Consider the following 26,856-nt stretch of genomic DNA (forward strand, 5'->3'; position numbering starts at 1 on the left):
TTTAAAGCACTTGAACCCACAGCCATCGAGTCCACGGGGCGCAGGCGGGGCCATGTCTGGTTCTCGGTCATCCGGGAGGGCAGCGGGCACCAGGGTCGGGGCCGTTGTGCGTGGGGTCCCGTCCAGAGCTGGGCTGCGCCCGCGGGGAGCCAGTCAGACAGACGAGTCCCGGCCCACCTTGAGGTGAGCAAGCTTGGTCCGGCTGAAGAAGGGGTAGGCGATGCAGAGCCCGCCGGCCGCCACGATGAAGGCCAGGCTGCACCAGGCGCAGAACACTGACCAGCTGTAGCCATGCTCCACGTCCGCCGGGAGGCTGTACAGCAGCTGGGGCGGCCGCTGCAGCTCGTAGGAGACGCTGGCCGCGTAGGTGCAGAGCGAGATGGTGCAGAAGATCCCTGGGGGTGGGAGTGAGGCACAAGTCGTCACGCGGCGCCCACCCACCCGGGCTCACGCGCTGATCCCCGAGCGTCACAGGGTGGCCACCTACCTGCCCGGGCACATGGACCCCTGCACCCCGACCTCCGCTCTCAGCCAGTACCAGGTGGATGGATCTTCGTCTGGACACATGCACATGCACACCACACGCGTGCACACACACACACATGCCCGTGCACACACGCACACTCAGGAACACGCACAAGCGCACACGCACACACACAGAGTGGGCAGACCCAGGCTGGAGCCACTTCAGGGAGACTCCCTGAGGACGCCTCTGTCCTTAACTCTGAGAGGGCACTGGAGAGGCCTCGGCTTTTGCAAAGGTCATGACCCTGCAAAGGTCGCGCCCCATAAAGGTCACCCCACAGAGGACACCTCTCGTGGTCCCGCTCCGCACCGGCCCAGGCTCCACAGACAGTCGCATCCGGTGAGGGAGCCCCGGAGGAGGCCCTCGTGCGGCCCCTGGGCACCCACAGTACCCGGGTGGGGCTGGGAGGGGGTCGCAGCCCTCAGCTATGCACGTTGCACGTGCCTGCATACGTGTGAGGGTGCCAGCACGCAAAACCAGGAGCGGGAAGCAACAGGGTCCAAGGGGTCCGTGGCGGGAGGGGAGACCCTCACGGCTGCTGACAGCCCGCGAGCGAGAGCTAAGGAGGGGGTTGGCCTGCAGGACTCGGTGCTCAGCCGGGATTGTGCAGTGACAAATGTCTATGTGCTGGGCCCGAGCCCCAGCAACCCTTGCCACCAGGAACCGTTGAGTTAATATGAACCAAGGCTGCCCTTGCAATGGGCACAGCGGGTATCTGCATGGCCTGCGACTTGGGCACCCCCTGCGTGTCCCGGGGCGCCCGCCCGCCCTGCCAATGGCCTCTGGCAGTGCCCCGCGTGAGCCCTGTGCATGGCCGGGGACCTTGCTGCATGCATACTTGTGTGTGTGTGTTCATGTATGTGCTGACATGGATGCCTGCGTGTGCTTGTATGTGTATGTGTGTCTGCATGCATCTGCACACATGCCTGCCTACCTGTGTGCACATGTGTCTGCATGCATATCTACATGTGTGTGCATACGTGTGTGCGGGGCCCCGGGGCACCTCACCTGTCATGAGGAAGAGCAGCCCGGCCACGTGCTGCGTGAGGCTCTCCTCCCAGAAGAAGCTGACGGCGGCCACGATGCAGCCACAGAGCAGGACGGCCACGGCCATGCCCAGGAAGCCGGCGGTGATCCTGCGTAGGTCTGGGGGAGGGGGGGAGGGGAGTCAGTGGCCAGGGGCGGGCGTCCAGTCTCCCTCAGCCCACGGCAGCAGATGGGGCCTCGGCACGGAGGGTGGACAACAGGCTGCCTACGGGTCTCTGCCTGGCTGCGGTAAGTCCTCGGGGCCTCCTTCCAGGCCTGTGCGCCGCCATGGGCCCTGCCAGGTGGGCTGGGGAGGCCCAGGTGGGGGCCAGGTGTGAGCCTCCAAATCTGGGTCCAGGATTGATCTCTGGGAGGGTCTGTCCTGGGCCCACTCTGCCCAGGTCCACTGCAGATCTGGACGCCCCTCCCCACGTGGGCGAGGGCAGTGCTGTACCCGGACTCCGCCCTGCAAACACCACCTCCAGGGAGTGCCATCACCTCCGTGATACGCCCCCTTCTCTAGTTCCTTCCTTCACTTTCACCGTGTTTTCCTTTGGTTTGGGGCCACACGAGTGCTCGGCAGGGACAGGGCCAGGCCTCTCACCATCTGAACTCTCCCCACCCTGTTTCCTTCCTCTTTGGGCATGAAGCAGAGCTCGGGCTCATGATGCCGAGGCTGGTGAGTGCTGAGGGTGCCAAGCGCCCAGAACTGCGAGTGCTCTGCTCCTGGTCCTGGGACTGTCCAGGAGCTGCCCAGACGCGCACTTGGTGGCCCTGCCCCTGGCCTGCGGGTCCATCCCACTGCCTCTCCCGGCAGAGATCCACGCCCAAGGAGCCTGGGTCTGAGGGTGCATCTCGGCCCCCCCAGACTTGGGGGTCAGCAAGCCCCCTGCCCCTCAGGCCCCGCCCGGGATACTCACGGAGCAGGTGCCACTCGTCCTGCTGGATGGTCTTGGTCAGGTTGAAGGGGACGTTGCGCAGGCGGATGGGCTGGGAGAAGTGGTACTTGATGGCCGTGCACCTCTGCGCGATGCCTGTGGGACAGGGGCGGGGGGGGGCGTGAATAATTCCTTGCGCCCGCGGACAGGAGCAAGCCAGAGCAGGGCAGCTTGACGGCACGGACCCCGCCTCGGACCCCGGCTCCCACAGTCTGGGAAGGTGGCCTGCAGGAGCGCCGGCTACACCTGTCTGCCAAGTTCCCCGCAGGAAGGTGGCCCAGTGGCTTCCCAGGTGCGGGCAGGGGACACGGGTCTCTGAAGGAAGGCGGGGGTGGGGGGGCTCAGGAAATCATCTCTGAGAAAGGCACTTCCCTGGGCGGCCGCACTGGAGATGGGGCCTCACTGGCCTCCCGCACGGTGAGGGTCACATCACGAGCCCTGCTGGTCCTCAGGGGACCAGATGCAGTGCCGGAATGCAGCTGGGCTTGGCTGCGTGCAAGTCAAAGGCCCTAAGCTCTGGGCTATCTCTCACCCCGTCCTTGGTTTGGGGGAGGTTCAGTCCACACCTGCTGTGCTCAGGGCTGACTCCTGGCTCTGTGCTCAGGGTTCACTCTCGGCTCTGTGCTCGGGGCTCCCTCCCAGCTCTGTGCTCAGGGCTGACTCCCGGCTCTGTGCTCAGGGCTCACTCCTGGCTCTGTGGTCAGGGCTGACTCTCGGCTCTGTGCTCGGGGCTCAATCCCGGCTCTGTGCTCAGGGCTCACTCCCGGCTCTGAGCTCGGGGCTCACTCCTGGCTCTGTGCTCAGGGCTGACTCCTGGCTCTGTGCTCAGAGCTCACTCCCGGCTCTGTGCTCAGGGCTCACTCCTGGCTCTGTGGTCAGGGCTGACTCCTGGCTCTGTGCTCAGGGTTCACTCTCGGCTCTGTGTTCGGGACTCCCTCCCAGCTCTGTGCTCAGGGCTCACTCCCGGCTCTGTGCTCGGGGCTCACTCCTGGCTCTGTGCTCGGGGCTGACTCCCAGCTCTGTGCTCGGGGCTGACTCCCAGCTCTGTGCTCAGGGCTGAATCGCCCCACCACAGAGACTCTGAACCAAGACATTTGGGTGCAGCCAGGAAACTCATTTTTTATTTTTATATTTTTGTCGCTCCTCAAGGTAGTTTTCACTGCACAAAATGTGCTTGGAAAGATATGAAGGGAAAGAGGAAATGTGTCCCAGAGGGAACCTGGCTTCCCCAGAGCGGGAGAAGCAAAGAGACAAGCAAGCAGGTCCATGTTCAAGGGGGCCGCGGGCTGCCCCAGGCAGGCAGCCTCTCTCCCTGGACGCCCACTTGCACCACCAATGCACCAACACCCACGCCCTTCTCTGCCCTTGGAACAAGGCCTCGTCTTCGCAGGGCTTTCTACAAGCTTAAATCCCTTTTTTCTCTCTCTTCGGCATTCGGCATGGCCTGGGGCCGCACTTGTGAGGTCTGAGCTACCAGAATTAGGCTGTGTCAGGGTCTCAGAGGGCGAGCAGTCGGGTGGGACCTTCTTGGGCGAAGGACAGCCCTTAGCTGACCAGCGCATTCTCCAAGGCCAGCATGACACGCGACAGTCGCCGTCTGGGAGGCCTTGAGCTGTGTGTATGCGGTGAAGGGGGAACAGCACCCGGCGTGCACACACACACACACACGCACATGCACACACACACACACATACACACACGCGCCCACACAAGCACACGCACACATGCACACACATACACATGCGTGCACGCAGCCTCCGGGTGGCTACGGCCTTTCTGCCATCACCGACCTCCCGGGAAGCCGCGGCTGGACACAGAAGAGAGACATCACGGGAACCACTAAAGCGGCAGCAGCAACAGAAGCAAACTCTGCCTCCCTGGCGCCATCATGGGGGATCACATAAGCGCCTGGTTTTCGACCAAAGACAGAGAAAAAGGTACAAAACCTGCTTACAACAAGAACATATGGGAGGCATGGACAGAAACTAGCCAGGAGAAGTCCCTGACTGCCCCCCAGGAGCCAAGCCCTGGACTCACCGTCTCCCTCAGTTCTTAGTCAAAGAACTAAGGAAAACACTGTCCGAAGAGCAGTGGGCAGTCTGGAAGGGCCCCTCAGCAGAGGGTCAGCAGAGCCACGGAAAGCACGAGAATAAGAACAGGGAAGGCCAAGAGCAATTAGAACTAACAATCTTTCATAAATTTCCCCCACCAAAAAAATTAAAGACAGACACAATTCCCAAATCCATCATGGGAGACGTGTATTATCCTGGTGATACAAAAGCCACACAAGAAAAGAATAAAGTAATCCTAGTGAGTGTGGGTGAAAAACTCTTCAGGAGTCGTGACAAAAAGAATCCCGTGACATGTGAAAAGGATGAGAGACTCCGCAGGTGGGGCTGGCATCGGGAACCAGGACTGGTTCGGGCAGACAAGCCCACTGATGTCCAATACCGATCACTAGGAAAAGGCCCAGAACCGCATGATTGTCTCAGACTGACAGAAAGCTCCCCGCTCCGGCCGCCGGCCAGCCGCCCCCTGGCAGCCTGCGTGGAGGAGAGGGAACGTTCCGGGCCTCAGCGAGTTCAGGGAGTACAAGAGAGCTCGGGCCCAGACTTTGTGAAATGAAAAATCCCAGAGAAGGACTCAAAAGAACTGTGAGCCAGCAGAAGGAATAACTGGCAAACTTGAATGTAGGGTGGGTGGGGTGTGCCGCCCGCGGGAGTGAGGAAGAGGAAGAGGCACAGAGCAGAGCGCCCCACAGTGACACCAGCACCGGCCAGCAGAGGCGGGGGAGGGATCCCAGGGAAGGAGGTGAAGAACATGGGAAGGAATCGTGGCCCAAAGTGTCCCCAGCTTGATGAAGAACTAACTCAGGGCGACATATCTAAGAAGTCTGGTCATTATCCTAATGAGGATAAACTTGGGCTGAAATAAAGCAACAGCAGCTAAATATTCGGGAAAAGGCAAAGCACGTGGCAAAGACCACAACACAAGTCACTGTCACTGTCCTCCCGTTGTTCATCGATTTGCTCGAGCAGACCCAGTAACGTCTCCATCGTGAGACTTGTTACTGTGTTTGGCATATCGAATACGTCACGGGGAGCTTGCCAGGCTCTGCCGTGCGGGTGAGATCCTCTCGGTAGCTTGCCGGGCTATCCGAGGGGGGCGGAGGAATCAAACTCGGGTCGGCCACGTCGGCGGCGTGCAAGGCAAGCGCCCTGCCGCTGTGCTATCGCTCCAGCCCCACAACACAAGTGAACATTCAAAATGTAAGTGTACTTTTGTTGCAACCTTTTTGCCGACCTGATTTAAATGGTCGTATAAATTGATGGACACACAACATGACTTGTGGCTGACGAAAAGACAAAGGAGAGGGGATGGAGTTACACAGGAGCAAACTTTGTATTAAATTCAGTTGGCAGGCGAAAGTAGACTATAGATCGAACACGATGGCCACTCAATGCCTCTATCGCAAACCACAACATCCAAAAGGAGAGAGAGAGCAAAAGGGAATGCCCTGCCACAGAGGAGGGGTGGTGGGGCAGTGTGGGGGGTGATGGGAGAGATACTGGGATCGTTGGTGGTGGAGAACGGGCACTGGTGGAGGGATGGGCCCTTGATCATTGTATGACTGGAACGCAAGCACGAAAGCTTGTAAGTCTGTAAATGGACTTCACAGTGATTTACTAATAAAAATTTTTAAAAAAATAAAATCACAATCACGATCATCCTGTTGTTGGTCGATTTCCTCGAACAGGCACCAGTAACGTCTCCTTCTTCCTAGCCCTGAGATTTTAAAAGAGCCATTTCAATGCTCTTTCCGGATTAGGAGAATGAGACCCATCATTGTTACTGGTATTTGGCATATTGAGTACGACACGGGAAGTTTGCCAGACTCTGCCGTGCGGGCAGGATACTTTTGGTAAAAAAAATAAAATAAAATAAATTCAGTTGGCATGAATCTCAACTGAAGCGCTGTAAGTTAAGATGTTAATTAAGTTACAGCGCTTCAGTTGAGATTAACTTAACTTAATTAAGTTAACATTAACTTAATGTTAATTAATTAATTACATTAAGAGAGATGATTTATACCCATCTATCTATACACATACATAATAAGCACTATAGCACTGTCCTCCTGTTGTTCATTGATTTCCTCGAGCGGACACCAGTAACGTCTCCATTTTGAGACTCCTTGTTACTGTTTTTGGATTATCGAATACGCCACAGGGAGCTTGCCAGGCTCTGCCATGATACATAATAAATAAAGGGAAAATAAAATTCAAAAGCTAGGCTAAAAACAGTCATTTAGTGTGAAAGAAGACACTAGGAGAAGAATAAAGGCACAAAACTCATGGAAAACGAGTAAAAATGGCTGGTGTCCATCTATTTTATAAGGAGTTGCTTTAAATGCAAATATCAATGCTCCAATCGAAAGGTTGAGAGTCACCTCAGAGACATAAAACATGACCCGACTACAAGGGTTCACAAGGGACACTGTAACTCCCAACAGTAGGTCGGAAGTTAGGTGACATATCAACAAAGCAAGACAACAGGGAGGCGGGGGGGGGGGGGGTGGAATCACTATATTAACAGACTTGAGAAACAAACTGTCATGAGAAAGATACGTTTCATAATGATGAAAGGACAAATCCACTAAGATTCAACTATTACAAACATACGACATATGTAATCATCAACAAAGACCCCAAAATACACAGAGCAAAAACTGACAGTAGTGAAGAGAGAAGTGACACATTCAAGAGTGACAGCTGGCAAGGGAAATAAGTCAGAAGTTAGAAGGACAGACTCCGAAGGACTGCACCCATTTGCGGGAGATCAGGAGGAACACATCGTGTGAGCCTAACACCCAAGGACAGGAGAAACCGGGGCCAGGACGAATGGTTCACGGTTGGAAGCCTGCCTCAAGGGCCGGGATAGAGACGGGATCATTATGGCAATGAGAGTTGGAAGGAATCACTCTGGATGGGAGATATGTGCTGAAAGTGGACCAAGGACCAGACATGATGGCCCCTCAGTATGCTTGTATTGCAAACCATAATGCCCAAAAGGTGTGTGTGTGGGGAGAGAGAGAGAGAGAGAGAGAGAGAGAGGTGCCTGCCACAGGAACAGGCTGCAGGGTTGGGGTCCGGGGGCGGTGGCAGGAGGGATACGGGGGATATTGGTGCTAGGAAATGGACATTGGTGGAGTGGTGGAGGGCTGGGAATTGGAACATTGTGTGACTGGAACCCAATCATGAAAGCTTTGTAAGCGTATCTCATGGTGATTTAATTAAAAAAAAAACCAATTACAGAAACTGAGTATTTCACTTTGAAGAAATTACAAAATCTAAAGGATGCTAGCCAAAAGGCCCACAGACACGCATGCCCGTGGCTCCAGAACCATGCCATGAACACTGGAACACGTGTGACTGAAACCCGATCAGGAGCAACTATGGAGGTGTGTATGTATCTCACAGTGATTCAATTAAAAAAAATCCTATCAGGAAAATCACAGTCACTCTCCTCCCGTTGTTCATCGATTTGCTCGAGCGGGCCCAGTAACATTGTGAGACTTGTTACTGTGTCTGGCATATTGAATACATCACCGGGAGCTTGCCAGGCTTTGCCGTGTGGGCGAGATACTCTCAGTAGCTTGCCGGCCCTCTGAGAGGGGCGGAGGAATTGAACTCGGGACGACCATGTTGGCTGCGTGTAAGGCCTTACCCACTGTGCTATCCCTCCAGCCCATCAGGAAAATAAATAAATAAATAGAGCCATCCCAAACCAACCAGATGAAGCAGAAAACTACAGAAAATTCCAGCCACGAACAAGGGAATATACATTTTTTGAGTGCACGTAAAATATCTCCAGGACATACAAAACACTTGGAGTTTAATTTTTTTAAAATCACAACACACCAAAAATGTAAAACATGTAACCAACAAGCTAATGGCACTAATGGAGAAGTTTATAGCTGCCAGTGTCTACATTTTTAAAGGGCTTTCTGCCTTAAGAAGCTAGAAAGAGAACAAACCAAACCCGTAGCAGGAAAAGGCAATTACGGAATTAGAGCGAAATTAAAGGAAAGACAGAATAGAAAAGTAATTAAAAACCAAAATCTATTTCTCTGAAAACCTTAATAGAATGAAAATATCTTCAGCTGCACCGAAGAGATGAAAAGAGAAAGGACTCGCGCTTGAAACTCCGGAATGCGGCAGAGCCCAAGGCTAACGACCTTACAAGGGAGAGACGTGGTACAGGAGAAGACTGTGAAAAAAAACACGCCCAGAGACTGAAAAATCAAAGATAAGCAAATTTCTAGAACGGCACAAAGTACCAAGACTTACTCAGGAAATAAGATAAATCGCTTCTTGGCCTTTTGGCTAAGATCAAGTGCAGGAAAAAATATGAAATATGAAAAGCAGCAGAACAAAGAGAGCAACTAAGTATGAAATTAATCCAAACGCTTTCTACAAAGCAAAGTCCAGGACCAGATGAGTTCACTGGAGTTTCTCCAAATGTCAAAAGCAGAACGAACAATCTTTTATAGATTCCCCCCACCAAAAATAAATAAATAATTAAAGACAGACACAATTCCCAAATTCACCATGGGAGACGCGTGTTACCCTGATGATACAAAAGCCACACAAGAAAAGAATAAAGGAATCCTAGTGAGTGTGGGTGAAAAACTCTTCAGGAGTCGTGACAAAAAGAATCGAGGACATGTGAAAAGGATGAGACTCTGCAGGCGGGGCTGGCATCGGGAACCGGGACTGGTTCGAGCAGACAAGTTGACTGGTGTCCAATACCGATCAATAGAACAAGGCCCAGAACCACATGATGGTCTCAGAGAGGCAGAAATCCCCCCGGCAGCCTGCGTGGAAGGGAGCGAGCGCTCGGGCCTTGGCGAGTTCAGGGAGTCCATGAGAGCTTGGGCCCAGACTCTGCACAGAGCCCAGGAAGTTAGGCTTCTTTCCTGTCTGAGGAGGGGCTCCCAAACAGTGCTCAGGGGTTCAGGGCCCACTCCTTGACCCAAGGGGGCTGGATGCGGTTCTGGGACCACCAACGCTTTCTCTGCCGGAGAGAACTGAACCCAAACGCCCTCACCCCGTCCCCTGCCTGCCCCCCACCCTGTACCCTCCTCCCAGCCCAGATGTTCCGAGTCCTCAGGAGCGTGCCCAGTGCCCTCCAGAAAGAGGGAAGAGTGGCCACATGCTGGGCATGTCCCTCCAAGGGTACCGGAGGAGACGCTGCCCGAGGAGCAGAGCTGCCCCGACGGTGGAAGCAGCACCCAGAGCCCGGAGCCCCGCTCGGCTGGGCTGGGCTGGGCCACACCTCAGCCGGCCCCGACAGGCAGTCCTGCCTGCCCGAGCCCCGGCCTGCCCCAGGGGCAGGAGCGTACAGGACCAAGGCCTGCCGTGGCCACTCCGGGCTGCCCGAGGCAGAAGCTCTGCTGCCCTGAATGTTCAGTCGGAGAGCCGGCGGGCAGGGCAGAGAGAGGGTCACAGCCGGACCACTGGCCTTGTGGGCAGCTGGCTCAGCCCCCAGCACCCCGAGCCCACCAGGAGTGACCCCCAAGTGCAGAGTCAGGAGCAAGCCCTGAGCACCACCAGGCGTGGCCCCAAATAAGACATCCTGATGATCAGTGAGTGGAGACCCGGGGCACACACAGGAGGCAGATGCGCCCGGAGGTGACCCAGGCGCCGCGAGGAGCAGGGCGCTGTGCCCGGCAGGCTGGGCCCGAGCCTGAGCTCACAGCGCAGATGGCGCTCCCTGTGGGCGGAAGCCCAGGCCCGCTGCAGGAACAACTTCTGCTCTCTATTTAGGGAGCACTGCTCCTTAAAGGGCCGGGACAGCTTCAGCAGGGCCTGACACGGGGGCCAGGAAGGACCTGACCTTCCCCCCCCCCCCAATGGCCTGACATGGGGCTCTGAGCCTGCCCCTCCCCCCCGCCGCCTGACAACACCTCTGGGTCACGGCTCCTCTGGCTGTGCTCGTGCAGTGCCCAGAGGTCAGCAGGAAGGCCGGCAGCCGGGTGCCAAGCGCCCTGGGCTGAGTCGGCCTGGCCTGCCCTGGCTCCACCCTCCCAGGTTCCCGCCATCACCTGCCCCGGCTCTGGGCGTCTCAGTGGGGGCTGCATCCCTCTCCCGCCCGTCCCCGACGGCATTCCCAGGACGCAGCTCCCCTCCTGCGGGGGCTGTCCTCCCACACGCCCATGCGGCATGGCACTTTGGGGTGACAACAAGTTCCAGAAGCCGCACAGCTGCCCGTCCCTGAGGCTGTCCCCTGAACGCCACACCCGGGGTCCGGTGAGCTGCTGTGGCAGGCGGAGAGTGGGGGGCAGATGGGGGCCTGGGCAGCAGCCAGCACGGGCACCTCCACTCCAGGGCCGCTGTGCACAGAGACAGCCCGGAAGCAGGGACGGCCCAGGCAGCCGCTCATAGAGGGAGAGCCACGGCCACCTGCCACCCCGCCACCCCCACTAGCTCTGGGGGCAGCACCCCTTCCGCTCCCCAGAGGGGCCAGGTGACTGCCAGGCCACCCCAGGCCGCTCAAGCAGGAGATGGTGCCACCCCCGGGCACAGGGCAGGGGCCCCTCGAGCACCGAGCAGAGCCTCTCCCACTGGCCGGGGCTGGCTGGAAAACTCACAACACGTGTCTGTCTGCCCCCGCTGCGATACAAGCCAACCATGGGCCAGTGGGATGCATCCTGTTCGGGGGTCCTTTGCTTTGCACCTCGGGGCCCGGGGGGCGGGCTGTGACGCCCAGCTGGAAGGCTGAAGCCCAGGGCACACCCAGGCTGTCGGGAGGCGTGGGGGCAGCTTCTGCCCCCTTAGGGCACAGAACCAGCAGCCGGGGGCCACAGACCAGCCCACCCAGGACAGCCACCTGCTGGCCCCCGAGGCCACCGGTTCATGTGGTCATATCTTCGGGGCAAAGCCACCGTCCCTCCCTCAGAAAGGTCATGACAGAGGCTACCCGGGAGGCCTTCTGCACCGGAGAGACAGGGCCAGGGACCCCCCGCACCCCTCTCCTGACAGGGCCTCCTGGGAAGCTCACAGGCCACCTCAGATACCGGAGGGACAGGACAGAAAGGACTGTCCAGACTCCCGATGGAGCGAGCGTGAGGTGACCCAGTGTGATATCCACACCACTGCCCAGTCCAGAGAGGAACCAGGGGCACACAGGCAGGACAGCACCCCGGGAGCGCCGGTCGGGGGCCACGAGCGTGACCACCCGGCTGACCTCGGGGCCTGGCCAGGAACTAGTACTCTGACCCCCTGTGTACGATGAGCAGCTGATGCTCTCTGACCCCGGGGGTCTCCCCCCACCACAGCCAGTCCCCCCCCGTGCCGTGCGGGGGAGGTCCCAGAAGTGACACAACAGAAGCTGGGCCCAGATGGGCCCAGGGAGGCAGGGGAAGTTCTGGGGGGAGGCTGAAAGCCAGAAGGGTCGAGGGCGGCCTGGGGGTGGGGAAGGGTCACTCAGTGGATGTGCTGAGTGATCTCCGACCCCCGGGACATGCTGATGCCCTCTGACCCCTGGGACATACTGATGTCTTCTGACCCCGGGGGACATGCTGAGCGATCTCTGACCCCCGGACATGCTGAGTGACCCCTCTGACCTCTGGGCATGCTCAGTGATCTCTGACCCCCGGACATGCTGAGTGACCCCTCTGGCCCCGTGGGCATGACGAGCGATACTCTGACCTCAGCACATGCTGATGATCAATCCTCCCCCATGTCCGATGCATGCCGGTAGCTCACTCTGACCTCGGGTGCAGGACAAGTGAGGACTCCTCCCTGGCCTCAGGTGAGTCTTCTCCGACCTCCAGCATGTGACAAGGACTAACTCCTCTCTCACTCCATGTGTGTGATGAGAGAGAAGCACCCTCTGGCCTCAGGAGCATACAGAGTAATAATAAATCCTGCCCGACCTCCTTGAGGAGTAACTGATACTCTCTGATCTCGGTGCTCAGCGAGCCACGGGCACCCCCCCGCCCCCCCCCCCGCTGATGTGCCTGATGAGTGATGGATACTCCGACCTCACAGGGATGTGAGCGACCGTCCCCGGCATCATGCAGATGAGGAGGAATAAATGCTCTGACTTCACGAGAGGATGATTAAATATTCTCACGGAGCAAAGGAGGAAGACTGGAAATTATTTCCTGTAGTAGCAGAAAAGAGCGTGACATTTTTAGCTCATCAGAATCATTCCGAAAGTTCCTCAAAGCAATTGAAAGGGAGCAAGCGAGGTAAGATTTAAATTGCATCGTGCAACTTGGGGGGCGGGGGGGGCTCCATTTCTGCTCGCAGTTATGTACTTGGGGCCCATTTTCAAGGGCAGGTCTGCCTTCAGGCTCCGATTTCCTCTGAGATCCTCTCAAACAGGAGCTGCCCCGAGCCCGCCAGCCCCCCGACAGGTGTCGCTCCCCCAGAGAAGAGACTGGGGGTGAGGTGGCAAGTCTTGCTTCCCGTTCCGGACCCCTTGGGGAATGAGAAAGAAACCACGCAAGACAGCAGCAGGTCGCGCCCGGGAGCCCAGGGGAGCCGAGGGCAGCGGGGCAGCCGACACGCCACCTCCATGCTTCCTGCTTCCGCGTCCACCCTCTGCCACAGTGGACACTCCACGGGCGGCGGAGTCTCCTGGGCTCCAGCCAGCCCAGCAGAGAACAGAAGGTTCTGGGAAGAGGAGACTTGCCCAAGGTCAGTAGCTCATCAGGAACAGAACAAAGACCCCCGAGTCTCGCGCCTCCAGAACTGTGACCGAGACTTGGCGGGAGAAGGGACGCAGCAGGGCCCGGCCACTCTCCCGGAAGGACCTGCCCCTGCCGCGCGGAGGCCTGGACGCTCCTTCCCACCCTCTTCACTGGCTTCTCCAGTAAAAAGAGCATCGGGGGCAGGGGTGGGTTGGACCCACGAAGGGCTGAGTCCTGACTGCATGCGGGAGCCCCAGATACTGTCCCCAGCACCACACGGTCCCCGAGCACGGCCAGGAACGACCTCTGGGAACCAAACTCGGAGCAGCCCCTGGGCACCGCGGCCTGGCCCCCCAGAGAGTCCCGGAATCCCCTGCTGAAGAGCCGCCAACAGCTCCTCCCCCAGACCCCTGCTCGGCCCACCTCAGCCCCGAAGGCCACCTGCTGAGCACAACCCCAACCCCGCTGCAGTGCGAGCACAGAGACACGCGTGTGCGCGCATGAGCTCCGCAGTCCCGCAGAGGACAGAGCGGCGGGGACTCTCGGCCGAAGGGCAGAGACGGAGCCCCCCGGGAAGCTGCAGAGGCCCCTGTTCACGCTCACCTCTTCGCTCCTCCAAACCTCAGGGCCACGCTTCTCCCCCGTCCTGCTGCTAATCACTGTTTTCCTACTTCTCTAAGAAGGTGTCCACGTCTTCTGTCATCTTGGAGTCAGTGACGTCTCCTGGTCTTTGACAAGCTAGGGCGGTCGTCCCGGCCCCAGGAGCCGAGTGGAACCTTGGGGAGGGAGGCAAGAGCCGGGGGCAGGTCTGGCGGCGACGGGCATGTGCCTGCTGCGCTCAGGAGATGGGCCACACAGACCCACAGCGTCCTAGGCCATGGAAGGCTCCAGAAGGGCAGAATGGAAAAGCTCCCGGGCCTGAGCTCACCACGCTGCTCATTCTGGAGGGAAGAGCCGGGCGGGGAGGAAAGGACAGGGGGAAGAGGAAGGGAACGGGGTTCCCAGGAGCGGCAGGAGGGAGACCCGTCAGACTCCAGACTCGTGAAGCTGCCTGTACCTTGGGGAGCAGCCCTCAGGGCACACCTGGAAGGCAGCGCCCTCGGGGACCCACAGAGCAGGAGTCATGGGGGTGGGGGGGGCAGGGAGGTTCCTTTAACCATTTCAGGTTCCACCAACCCCAGCACAGAGGGGTCAATGGTGGCGCTGCCCCCCACTTCCAGCTCATGCGCTGACGTGGCCGGGCCTGGCTGGGGTCTCCCAGAAACCACACACGACCCAGCCCTTGGGGGCTGGTTCCACACACTCGGCACTGTGGCCATGGGGCAGTGCGGGTCAGCACCACTCCTGCCAGCGGCCACTCCTGCTGTGACCCAGACACGGCCGGCCAGCAGACACGTGGGCTGCTCGCGCCGGGGCTCGTGGGGACAGGGCTGCAGATACAGAGCCGGGAGGGCTGCCGGAGCCCGTCCCCCGCTGCTGGCTGGACTCCTTGTGGCAGCACCGGCAACACTGAGTAATTCTGTGTCTGGCTGCGTGGAAAATCCATCAGGCAGATTTTAGGGATTTTTTTGTTGTTGTGAGATTTTGGGTTTTTTTTTTTTGACCCAGTTGTTTGCTTGTTTTGGAGCTGCCCCCAGCAGTGCTCAGGGCTTACGCCTACCTCTGCACTATCTCTGCCTATCCCCGGGGACCATGCCTGGTGCCAAAGACCAAATCCAGTTGAGCCGTGTGCAACGCAAGAGCCCGGCAGGCTGTCCTCTCTCTCCAGCCCCCCAGACAGATTTTTAACCAAAGGACAGAGATTTGCAAAGGAATCAATATCCCTGATCCATATTTACAGAACCGAGATCTCGCAGAACGGTTCCCCCAGGATCCAGCCATGAATTCTCCGTCTGTTCCTTCTCGCTTCCCAACCTTCTCACTTGCTTTTTTTTTTCCCTGCCTGAACCTCCATACCAGCTTGCAATCTGGTGGTCCAAATATATGTCCACCCACACAGCCTGTGGCTCGGCGCCGCCCGCTGGGGCCTCGGCTAGCTCAGCCATCTGCAGCTGGTCTGCGGCTCCTTTGCTCACCAATTCCTGCTCCAGAGTCAGGCCCAGCTCCAGGAAACAAGACCCGAGGGGGACAGAGTGGTGAGCGAGGAGACGTGAGGCCTGTCCAGGTGCCGGCGTCCCTCCCTCAGCAGGGCTGCAGCTGACCCAGCCACAGAAGCACAGAAGCAGAGTGTGGGAGTCACAGCCTGCATGGGGCTCTCTGGGGCTGCCCCTCAAATCCACTGGCGGCAGAAACCTCGGGGCTTACTCAAGCCTGCAGAGACATGGGTGAGGCAGCTCTGGGGGGCGGAGGGGGGGTAAGAATTGCTCTGTTTTTCCCATCTGGAATGTGTGCCTCGAGCCACCCCTCGGGACTCCAGCCATGCCCACGAGGGAGGGACTCAGGGTCATCCTCGGAGCCGCCAGGGGTGCTCAGGGAGATGCTGGTGACAGGCAGCTGGGTACCAGTCAGGGGCATCAGAGAGCCGGGGCTGGTGCCTCTGTTTTCCTCCGAGAAATGAACGCAGGCCAGCCCCTGGGCGAATGGGCTGATGGGCCTCGTGGCACACGTCAGAGCTATGATAACCAGGAAGCTTCTCCCTGGAAGGCCCTGAACTTCCTCATTTGGATAGAGGCCCAAGGCTGTCCCGCTGAGCAGGGAAACCCGACCTGATCCAGTGCGAGGAAATGGATTGCAGGGGCGCAGACAGACCCCAGAGCCCACGGCAGCCCCTACGCTGCACGGCTGTGAGAACCCTGCATTCCATTTGCAAACAACAACTGCACACAAACCCTCGAGGTCAAACCAGGACTCTTGGGCACTCGGTAAAAAGGCACAAACGTCTCTCCGAAGAACAGAGGGCAGAGTTTCCAGGGCACGCCAGGGACTAGGGCAGCCCCAAACGTACACTCTCAGGAGCCAAAGGAAACAACGCAGAACTCGAACTCTCTCCGATCCCAGAGCCGCACGCTCTGCCCAGCCAAGGGCAAAGGTGTCCCCTCCCTGGACGGGGACCACCAGGCATCACCACAGAGGCGACTCTGAGTCTCCTCCACCCCAAGAAGAGCCAGAGGCCCGGGCTGAAGGCTGTTGGCCACGCCTTCCGACCACGCGTCCTCCAAGGCATGGCTCCCCCCCACCTGCCATCCCGGAAATGCCAAGCCCTCGACTTGGCCGTGTGGCTTCTCTGGAAATGCACGTTCTTCTGCTCAGATGCGACTCAGAGGCTGCACGCTCAGTGGCCCACTAATAAGCATCTCTTGGTCCTTCTCTCCATGACCTGTCCTCGGTCCCCAAGAGGTCACGGAGGGGGGGTGGTTGTTAGAAGAGTCCACAGGACTGAATCACAGCGGGTGCAGGGAGAGAACCCTGAAGTTTGCATTTTCAGCAGCACCCTCGGGATGGAGGCAGGGCCCGGGTGCCGAGGCCACGACAGCCGCACTGGCGCCGGCCAACGCGTGGCTGGGCATCCCTGAGCCCGCGTTGCTAGGAAGCAGGACTGGTCCAGGGAACCCCCAGAGGCCCCGCCCACCTGCCGGGGATGGGCGGAGGCGAGGTCATGTGATCGGATTCTGCCCAATGGGACCTGCGGAAGTCTAGCGACCTGCCTCTTGTCACCAGAAAGGTTCCCAAAGGAAGGGTCCCGGCCGGCCCTCCCTGCGCATGGCCCTCCGTGGAGGCCAGCCACCAGCCCTGACCCGCTCACCAAGTGCCTCCCTCCTGGCACACTTCCCTGCAGGGCAGTTCCGTTCCTGGGCGCCAGAGAGCCTTCACCCCAGAGCCTTCACCCCACGGGAGTCCGCGGGTCCACGTGGGTCAGCACCTCCTCGTGGCATTTGTGAAACTCGCCCACGCAGGAGCAGGACAGGATCTGGCCAGGCTCAAAATTAAAAAGAAAAGGAAAGGCAAGTCTCCGATTTTAAACCTAAAAATAGCGCAGTCCCTGTGCTAAGACACGAATGCCGGGTGGTTTGGAGAAGAAAGTCGCTCCAAAGACACCCTGGCCGCACATTTCCAGGGTTCTGAAATCTGGGCCCATTCGGCAGGAACACTTGCCTTCCCGTCACAGGCTCAAACGCCCCTGTGCGGTTTCCCGCGGGGAGCGGCTGCCCAGCCCACTTACTTCATCTGGTCTGCTTCATCCGGCTGCACCCTCTGACCGCCTGCCTGTCCCCCAGTGCGGGCTGGAGTGTGGCCGGCCCGGCAGCCAGCGAGTGGCCTGTGCATGTTGCCTCTCCAGCAGTCGGGTGCCTGGGGCTGACACGCCCAGCCTGGCAGTACCTAGCAGCTCCCCAACCTCCACACCTCAAACACACTCCATCTGCCCAGCCCTGCCCCCGTCTGCCCACTGGCAGTCTCTGCCCTCCTCCCTGCAGGACCCTGGGGCTCCCGGTCACAGTGGGGGCTGCCTTCCAAGCCCACGCTGGGGGTGGGGGGACCCTGCTCTCAGCACCCCGTCCAGGCCAGCACGCAGAAATGGAGGGAAAGGCAAGCACTCAGGACACGCAGGGCCTTGCAGGGGGGAGGGCGTGTGAGCTCCAGCACCAGCACCTCACGCCGAGGGCACCCGGGCCTGTCTGCGGCCTGAGAGCACCCACGGGGCTCCTTCTCCAGAAGGGGACACGGCCTGGCCTGGCTGTCGTGTGATGAGCCCCCCGCACTGCCGGCATCCCATCCACGCTGCCTCTCCTGTGAGTCCCAGCCCCTGTGACGCGCTTTCCGACAGCCCCAATCGTGAGCCAAGAGCCGAAGCATCCTGGCTTTGGTGTTCTTCGGAACAACGCCTCCGAGCCGCGTTTAACAGGTGTGCATGCTGAAAGACCGACAATCACCATCACCCTCCCTGCACGGGGGTCCCAACACCGGGAGGCCTTAGCCTTGCCACTGCAGAGCCCCAGAGACGGCCACAGCGTGTTGCACAGGCAGGAGGCCCCGCTCCGACCCCCAGCACCCCCAAGAGTGAACCCAGAAGTAACCACTGAACAGCAAGCAAGGAAAGACCCCTGAGCACCCTGGGCATGCCACCCAAACTGAACCCGAACGCAAGGCAAGGGCACCAATGCCAATGAGCCCACAGGCCAAGGGGGCCCGGCACCGTGTCTGCCCTGCTCACAGCCCCCCACCTGGGCGAGAATCTTCCTTTCCACTTCCTTCCCGGTACGCCGAAACGTCTGTAGACTGTGCCCAGGACGAGGCTCACAGCCCCCAAAGAAATGAAAAGTCCTTCGAGTGTAACAGCCACAGAGGGACAGGGCAGGAAGGAAGGAAATTCCTTCAAGAGTAGACAAATGAGGGTCAGTCCAATACAGCCTCCCCACACACACACCAGCCCCTCCCTGTCTCCCCTCACTGCCCATCCCCTTGGCATGTGAGTGACTGGACCATCAAGCCTTCTGGAATGCTCTGTCACTGTCATACTATTAATCACCGATTACTCGAGTGGGCACCAGTAGCGTCTCCATTTGTCCCAGCCCTGAGATCTTGGCATCGTAAACTTTATGCTCTCTCCCCGAGGATGCGGCACGCCAGCTGGATGTCCTTGGGCATAACGGTGACGTGCTTGGCATGGATGGCGCAGAGGTTGGTGTCCTCGAAGAGCCCCACCAGGTAGGCCTCGCACGCCTCCTGCAGCGCCATGACGGCCGAGTGCTGGGAGCGCAGGTCGGTCTTGAAGTCCTGCACAATCTCTTGTCGCACCGGCCACTGGAATGGCAGCTGGCACGATGGCAGCTGGTGGATCTTGCGTGGCGACAGTGTCCGGCCGGTAGCGGTGTGGTGCGGCTTCTTCATGCTGCCAGTGGCTGGCGGGCTCTTGCAGGCCGCCTTGGTGGCCAGCTGCTTGCGGGGCGCCTTCCCGCCCGTTGACTTGGGCGCCGTCTGCTTAGAACGAGCCCTCTCGGTCTTCCCAGCTCAGCTGGAGACTCCTTCGGGGGTAGGGAAACGAGACCCATTTTAGCTACTGTTGTTGGCATATTTGGTACGTCACGGGTGGCTTGCCAGACTCTGCCGTGTGGGTGGGATACCCTCGGTAGCTTGCTGGGCTCTCTGGGGGAGAAGATGGAGGCTTTTGGGGCCATCTCTAATCGTCCCTGCAGGTGTTGCCGGTCTACCAAATGTAAGCTCCTGGTGACTGGCCTGCTGTAACAATTTGTACGCTGACAACACACAGCACGTACCTGCCTGCATCTCTGGGCAGTGCCTGGGGCGTCTGCAGCCCCAGGTTGATCTCCTTGAGGTGGATGGAGTGTGCCTGGAGGCCGTCGAACCACTGGCAGAGCAAGACCCCATCGCATAGGGTCTGTGCCAGGTCGAACACCTGTGCCGAGTCCCGAGTCACTCGGTGGTTGGCAGACAGCGTCCTGCAGTGGACAAGTCATTGTGCGGGCTGCTGTCACTGTTCCATGCTCGATGGTGTCGTGACTCGGCCCAGCCGGGGGAGGCAATGATGTCGCAGCTGCCGCCTTGGTCTTTCCTCGGCCCGCCGACACCCTCCTGTCCCAATCCCACAGAGCAGCCAGTGATGTCCAGCAGGGATCACACGCAGAATGCCATGCTCGGCATCCTGAGTCACGCATCATCCAGAGCGAGACAGTGAGCTGGGTTCGGGAGAGCGCGAGGGGCTCAGCTGGCATCGGCACCATCTTGCTCTATACATGCAAAATCCCCGCTTGCAGTTCCAGAGTTTTCCTGTCTCTCTAACGTGGCATAACTCAGAGCCGCATATTGTGCCTCAGGGCCTTGGAGGGGGAAAGACTGGATTGATCTTTCCCTTCGACCAACGTAGTGAGGAGTTGGAGCACTGTGGGAAGGCAGCTGTTTCAGCGTCCTGGGTCACTCCAGGCAAGGAAAATGCAAGCACAGCCCGTGCGGTCCCGCAGTCTCGTCACTCCACTGTGGGGACCCCACGTGACTGTCCCTCTGACCCTGCTTGCTACCAGGAAGATGGAGCGAGCAGCCTGGCACTTTCTGTGACTCCCACGGCAAGCAGAGGCTTCGGGCGCCCTCCCTGCTCGAATCCTTGGGGGTTAAGCGCACAGTCCGATGGTCCTTCCTGTCGCCGCCACTCGAACCACGGGAAAACGCTTTGGGAGAGCAAAAACTGAAACAAATTATCTGCGTGGACGCTTCTGTGTTGGTGAGAATCCTTCCCGACGGACCTCAGACCCCCTCCGTGCTGTGGAGCATCCACCCCCAGGAGAACCAGAAGGCACATTCACGATGGGTCCAAATGGCCCGCGCTGCCCTGGCCCAGCGCTGAGCCGGGTTGGGTCCAGGGGAGCCCATCTGCTCTGCAGATACTCGCCAAGGCTCCGGTCTGCTGGGCTGGTTGCTGTCCACTCCCCCCCACCCCATGTCTGCAACTGGCTCCCGGGCGGGTCAGCGGATGGGGCTGGAGCTGATGCTTTTATCCCCCCCGCCCCCCGCCAAAAGCATACAAGGAAACGGGCCTGTGTCCTCACACAGTCAGAGGGGAACAGAGGATGGATGCCCCTGAAAGGCGGGTGGGCCGGGGAGTGAGGCCCTAGGAGAGGGAGCACGGCAGGTGTGCGCGGTGAAGGGTGCTCTGCTCTCGGGTCTCTGGAGCGCTCCCCGCAGCCCACCCCAGGCCCTCCACGTCTCCCCCTTCCACATTCCCCCTCCATCACCCCTTCCCTGTTTCCAGTCCCCAGGGCCCCCCACTTAGCCGGACCCTCTGAGCCCCTGAGGCTCCCCAGCAAACGCTCCTCTCGGCAGGCAATCAAGAACACTGCATTTCAGCACAGACGGCCCGAGGGGGGTGAAGGCTCTCTCGGAGCTTTGAAGAAGAAAAATCAGTAGCTCAGGAAAGAAATCAGAGCGAGGAGGGTCTAATTGGATGTGAACCTCCTATGACTTAGCCGGATCTGGGCTTTCGTTCCTCCCAAGGCCATTGAGACAGACACGGCGAGACAAATGTCACTGATTCTAGCAATTGTGATCACAGACCACTTAAAGCACCATCCACTTTCGTGTTTATAAATTCCTTTTCAAAGACAATCCTTGTGTGCCTATGGGAAGAACAGAAGAAAGGATCTTTATTTCTTGCTCTATAGCAAGCAAGAATTTGATTTCACTTTTTCTTTTTGGGGTTTTGGGGCCACACCCAGCAGTGCTCAGAGGTTACTTCTGGCTCTGCACTCAGGAATTACTCCTGGTGGGGCTCAGGGGACCTACCAGGTCGAACCCTGGTAGGCCACATGCAAGGCAAACGTGCTGCCTACCGGGAAAGCGGTCTCAGGGAGAGTACCCCCCTGGGGTGCAGAGGTGCCTTAGAAGGTGGGGTGACATACTAGGACCTCCACTATGGTCCATCACCCGGTCTCTCGATTCCGCTTTGTCTGGGTTCAAGATGTCCCCAAGCAGCCTAGGCAGGTACTCAGACGAAGAATACATGGAGGTAGGTGGAGAGATGCTCAGATCAGTTTCAGAAGGAAAGGAAGGAAAAGGAAGTGAAGGATAGAGCCACCCTAATGCCACTCCCCCCCCAAGCAAACAAAATAAACAAGATTTCCTTATAAAGCAGCCTATTTATGTTGGGAGTGTACTGTTTTGGGGTCCCACCCAGCTGTGCTCAGGGCATCCTCCTGGTAGTGCACTCAGGGATCACTCCGGGTGGGTCTCAGGGACCATATGAGGTGCTGGGAATCAAACCTGGGTCTGATGCCTGCAAGGCTAAACCTTCCCCTCGGTACAACTGCTCCTGCCCGATAAGCACCTTCCGGTGTGAGGGAAGGTTTGGGGAAGGGTGTCGGGGACGGGCAGAGCTGACTTCGGGCCCACAAGGGCTGCCCCAGGGAGAGAATTCTCCCAACACAGATGGTACTTTGGTCTACAATCGAGCTGAAGAAAAGCATCCATCTATTTCTGTGTCAGGTAGAACTTGGTGGGTCCTGTACAGACTATTAATTTCGTAGAAAATAAGCAACAAGGGAAACAGATAAATCATCAGCAGAGTGACGAGCCGGCCGATGAATTCCTACCAGTTCCCTGTTCTTTTTCTCGCAGAGAGCAACATGCCAACATCTTTATGTCCCACTGTCTTTGCTATCTGTTTATTTCATTAAAGGCAAAGTGCTTTTGAAACCACAGGACATGTCTTATTTCAAATTTCAAGAATTCAAATCCCAGATGATTTATACAAGTTCACACAACGCACACGGAATTGTAATCTTCACATTTCTGAAAGTCTATCTTTTTAATTTTATGAAAGCAAAAGAAGACCAGCATTAATTTTCCTTTTGTCTGTGGCAGGCGGGAGAGATCAGAATTTAAGGTCTAGAAACAAGGCACATATATTTGAAAAAATAATGCCCATTGCTTTTCATGAAAAATTTTAATTAAGCCATTTTAGAAATGGAAGTTAAGGCTGGTAGAACCGTCGAAACTTGCGATAAAACTTCAATGACTAATCCTCTCTAAAATTAATTTCTCCAAAGCTCTACATAATGTATTCACAAGTCTCCTCAATGTTTATTTATTGAAGTTGGTGTTTTCAGCCACTGTGAGCAGCGTTATATAATGGTCCTCTCCATCTGCTGGCCAGACTCACTGTTCATCTAGTAGTTGGGTACAAAGACCCAGCCTGGCTGCTTCTCGGTCATCTTTGCCCATCGGTGCTGCTTTCAGCCCAGGCCCCTCCTTGGGTACCAAGGGGCCTCCCTGAAAGTCATTCTCTCTCACCTCCCGCCCCCATCTCGGCCTTCCTGTAGCTGGGGTGGAGGAGGAGCACTCCAATCTGGGAGAAGCATCCTGACTCAGTCCAGTAGTATTTCCACCACACAAACAGCTGGCCACAAGAACATCCAGGAAGAAAAACAGACCACTGACCAAGCCCAAAGCAAAGAAGCACGGAGCTGGAGTCTTCCTCCAGACCCTGGGGCAGCATCCAGAGGCCTGGGCCTGGCGGGTAAGCCACTGAGATGCTGAGAACCTGCTCCCGCCAATGCCTCGGGGCCGCCTGTGTGAGCCCGGGGCTGGAGCAGGCCAATATGGACGTGTGGGGCTAGAGCGATAGCAGGGGGGTGGGGGTGGGGGGAGGGCATTGGCCTTGCACTTGGCTGAGCTGGACTCAGTCCCCTGCCTCCCATATGCTGCCCTGAGAACCACCAGGAGTAATTCCTGAGTGCAGAGCCAGGAGGAACCTCTGAGCATCACCAGGTGTGGCCTCCCCTCAAACAACAACAAAACCAAACAAACAAAACAACCAAATATGTCCCTGGTGACAGATTGAGCTGCCGGGAAAGGTTGTTCACTGCCAGGCTATGGCAGTCAGATGAGGGAGGGCCCCCGTGCTCTGGTCTTGGCTTTTAATGGTTTACCAAGGGCCGTGCCTCCATTCTTGTCAGAGGCCCCCATGGGGGTGTGGCCTAGTCCCTTCGGGTCCTCCTGGGCAAGCACCTTAAGGGGGGACTAAAACCTGAATCTGAGGCTGAGTCAAAACTGGACTCTTTTCCCGTATACTCATCCCACGGACACCTGCGCCTTTCTGCATCATGGGATTTCTTGTAAGCAGACGAACTCACGAGTTTAATTTCTCAGCGTCTCTCCCGTTGGCCACACGGATGTTCTGATGGCCCCCACAAGCTCAGGGACACTGGTGTGGCCTCCCTAGCAGGAACGGTGAACAGCGCCAAAGCGAGCGCGTCTTCCTTCTGACCCCGCGATGCTCTCTGCTCGGAACACTCCGGCAGCGCCCTCAGAATCCACAGGCTGCCAGGCTGACCTCTTTTTCTCTTCAAGCTCACGAAATCTGCCAGACAGTTCTCGCTCCCTTCCTGCCCCAACTTTCCCCATCTGAGCTGACTTTTCCTCGACTCTAGAACTACAAAGTCAGAGTGTCAGGATTCATAAAGCAGCTCAGAGAAAATTCGGGAAAGAGGAACACGGCACCCCAACTGTCTACACTTTTTAATTAGAGGTCTTGATTCCTAGTTGTAGATGGGTCGCTTGTGAAGCTGAGACCACAACCACCAATCTCAGAGGCCAAAAAAAAAAAAAAAGGCGTAATGTTTACCCCAGACAACACTAGACTCAGCTCAGACGGTCCACGGAATCTTGGACAGTTTAGAACTGTTCATTGGGCCCATTCACTACTCGGGACAGGAATTCCCAGAAAATCAATGCCAAGGTAAGTCAGCAGCCCGGTGAAAGAACTTGAGGCAGTTCCGCTCCTCTCCCAAACAACAAATCATTATCCTACCATGTAACAGTATCTGTCATTTTCTCCGAACCTTCATCTTAATGTCAGCTCATTAACCCCCTGGGAAGTTAGATGCACTTTGTTATTATTGCAACCGTGGTGGATGCTGAGGCCAGAATATTCGCTGAGAGCGCCAGCCTCCCTGGTAGCTCAGAGCGAGGCCCACACCCACTGAGGGGGGTTCTCTCAGGACACATGGGGCAGGGCTGGGTCTTCTGGTCACAACCAGAACACACACACTCTCTCTCTCTCTCTCTCTCTCTCTCTCTCTCTCTCTCTCTCTCTCTCGTTCTACATGTTGGACGGGAGGATAACAAGCCTTGGATCTCACACATCTGAGACGGCTTTGCACGAAAGCGCCTGGCCTGGGACAGTGCCCGCTTCTAAGTAGTTTGCAAATTCTGTCTCAAGGAACCCCTGGGCCGTGAGCCATCGTCCACAAGGCTGCAAGGCCCCTGGCTCCAGCACCCTCTCGGGTCTGCTCGAGCCTGCGGCGGCCAGCAGCCGGGCACTGGGCTGGCCAGGGCGCAAGCTGTGGCATCTTTCACTCCGGGTTGAAGCCCGCCAGGCGGACCTGGGCAGTGGACATGTCAGCAGCTAGTCAATGGCAGAGAAAGTGCAGGAAAGGCAGTCTCTCGCTCCGACGACCCCACACTGCTTAGCTTTCAAAACGGCCTCGCCGAGACGAGCCTCCCAGAACTGAGCTTCCAAATTCTGCTTTTACCGAGCGCTCCTGCACGAGGTACGATCACGGCTAATTATGCAGCATCCTCGGGAGGCGGAAGTCAGCCTGGGAAGAGTTTGCCAGCAGAGAAAGGAGCACTTGGCCTCGCCGCAGACTGGGTCTGTGCCCTCCCAGCCCCCACGGCCTCTGGCCTTCCACCCAGGTCCAGATTTCTGGGGTCAGTGCCCAGCTGAGCGTGCCCTGGGAAGGAGCAAGTCGACGTGTCTGAGAAACGAAGCCTGCCACCCGCCAGCCCGCAGGCCAGACGTTCTCAACCGCCGCTGCCTCACAGTTCCTCAAGAGGAGCGCGTAGGACTCCCCCCACCCCCACCCGGTCTCTGTGCAACAAAGAATCCAAGGGAATGAAACATTGTTACTCATCTCGGAGGAAAGACTTTATGTTCAGGGTAGAGTTCTGAAAGTTAGCAAGAAGCGTCGCCAGTGGGAATGTCACCAAGGATGCTCTCACAGGAAGCGAGGGACCAGCTCTGTGCCGAGTGCCCGGAGCAGCGGCCCCAGCACGGGCGCCCCCCGCACGCGCCTGAGTCCCGGGCACACGACCCCGCCGCCCCAGGGAGGGCGCGCGGAGCTTGGGGTGCCCGGGACGCTCCGGGGAAGGCTGGGGCCCCCTCGCCCCGCGGTCTCCGAGGCAGCCCGGCCCTCGGCCCCGCTGCGCCCCGGACCCCTGCGCCTGGGGTCACCTCGGCACCCCCCTTCCTGGAGCGTGCCACTTTCTGGCGTTTCTAGAAAGCGGGGGCAGGTGTGACCCGCGGGGTCCGGGCATCAGGGGGAAAGCACGCGCGCGCGCGCACACGCACACACACACGCGCACACGCACACACGCGCACACACACGCGCGCACATCCGCGCGCCCCTGGCCGGCGGGGGCAGGGGGCGGAGAGGCGCCGAGGCCGAGCGCGCGGGGACCCGGGTCGGGGCGCGGCCGGGCTCACCTTGCAGGACCAGCGCGTCCAGGTCGCGGTCAATGCCCAGGAAGTAGCACTTCCTCCAGAGGCCGGCGTAGGTGGCGAAGAGCGGCCGCCCGCACGCCGCGTCCAGCCCGCCGAGCCCCAGCAGCGCGCGCCACGCCTCGGGGTCCCCCGGCGGGCGGCGGCGGCCCGGGGGCGGCGCGTCCCGCAGCGGCAGGTGCGACAGCGGCATCAGGCGGCTCCGCTGGTCGGGGGGCTCGCGGCCCGCGCGGCTGCGCTCGCAGCGCTCCTTGTGGCGCCGCGGGTCCGTCTCGTACCAGTGGTCGGTGCAGATGGCCGTGAGCAGCAGCGCCAGCGAGCAGAGGCCGAGGCCCAGGCTGAGCGCCGTGACCAGCGCCCGCGGCGCCATCCGCGCGCCCCGCGCCGCCAGACACAATGCGCTGGCCCCGCGCCCCCCAACGGCTGCGCGCGCCCGGGCCCCGCGCCCGCGCCCGCACGCCCGCGGACCCCGCGCCCGCCGCCCGCGGACCCCCGCGGCCCCGCGCCCCGCCCGCCCGCGCCTCCCGCCGGCCGGCGCGCGCCTGCGGACCCCGCGCGCCCCGCGCCCGCCCGACTCGCCCCGACTTTTCGGCAACTGCCCTCCCCCGCGCCCCCTACCCCTCGCAGCGCCCGGCCCGGCCCTTTATATCCCCGCCTGGCGGCTCCTCCTCCCCCCGCCACCTCCCGCGCGCGCCTCCCTCCTCTCCACCCCCTCCCG

The 26,856-nt window shown here is 58.9% G+C and overlaps 1 protein-coding gene across 1 annotated transcript; it reads right to left on the reverse strand.

Annotated features, from left to right (window-relative positions):
• Positions 1–26,602, reverse strand: TMEM178A (transmembrane protein 178A). The gene is made up of 4 exons (XM_056130577.1): positions 26,124–26,602; positions 2,473–2,586; positions 1,535–1,672; positions 1–395 (listed from the first exon to the last, which is right to left on the reverse strand). The coding sequence occupies exons 1-4, from the start codon at positions 26,506–26,508 to the stop codon at positions 154–156; spliced, it is 879 nt and encodes a 292-aa protein (XP_055986552.1). The 5' UTR covers positions 26,509–26,602; the 3' UTR covers positions 1–153.
• Positions 26,603–26,856: the final 254 nt, after the last annotated feature.

Source organism: Sorex fumeus, unplaced genomic scaffold (assembly GCF_029834395.1).
Source record: "Sorex fumeus unplaced genomic scaffold, SorFum_2.1 ptg000079l, whole genome shotgun sequence".
Taxonomy (NCBI): domain Eukaryota; kingdom Metazoa; phylum Chordata; class Mammalia; order Eulipotyphla; family Soricidae; genus Sorex; species Sorex fumeus.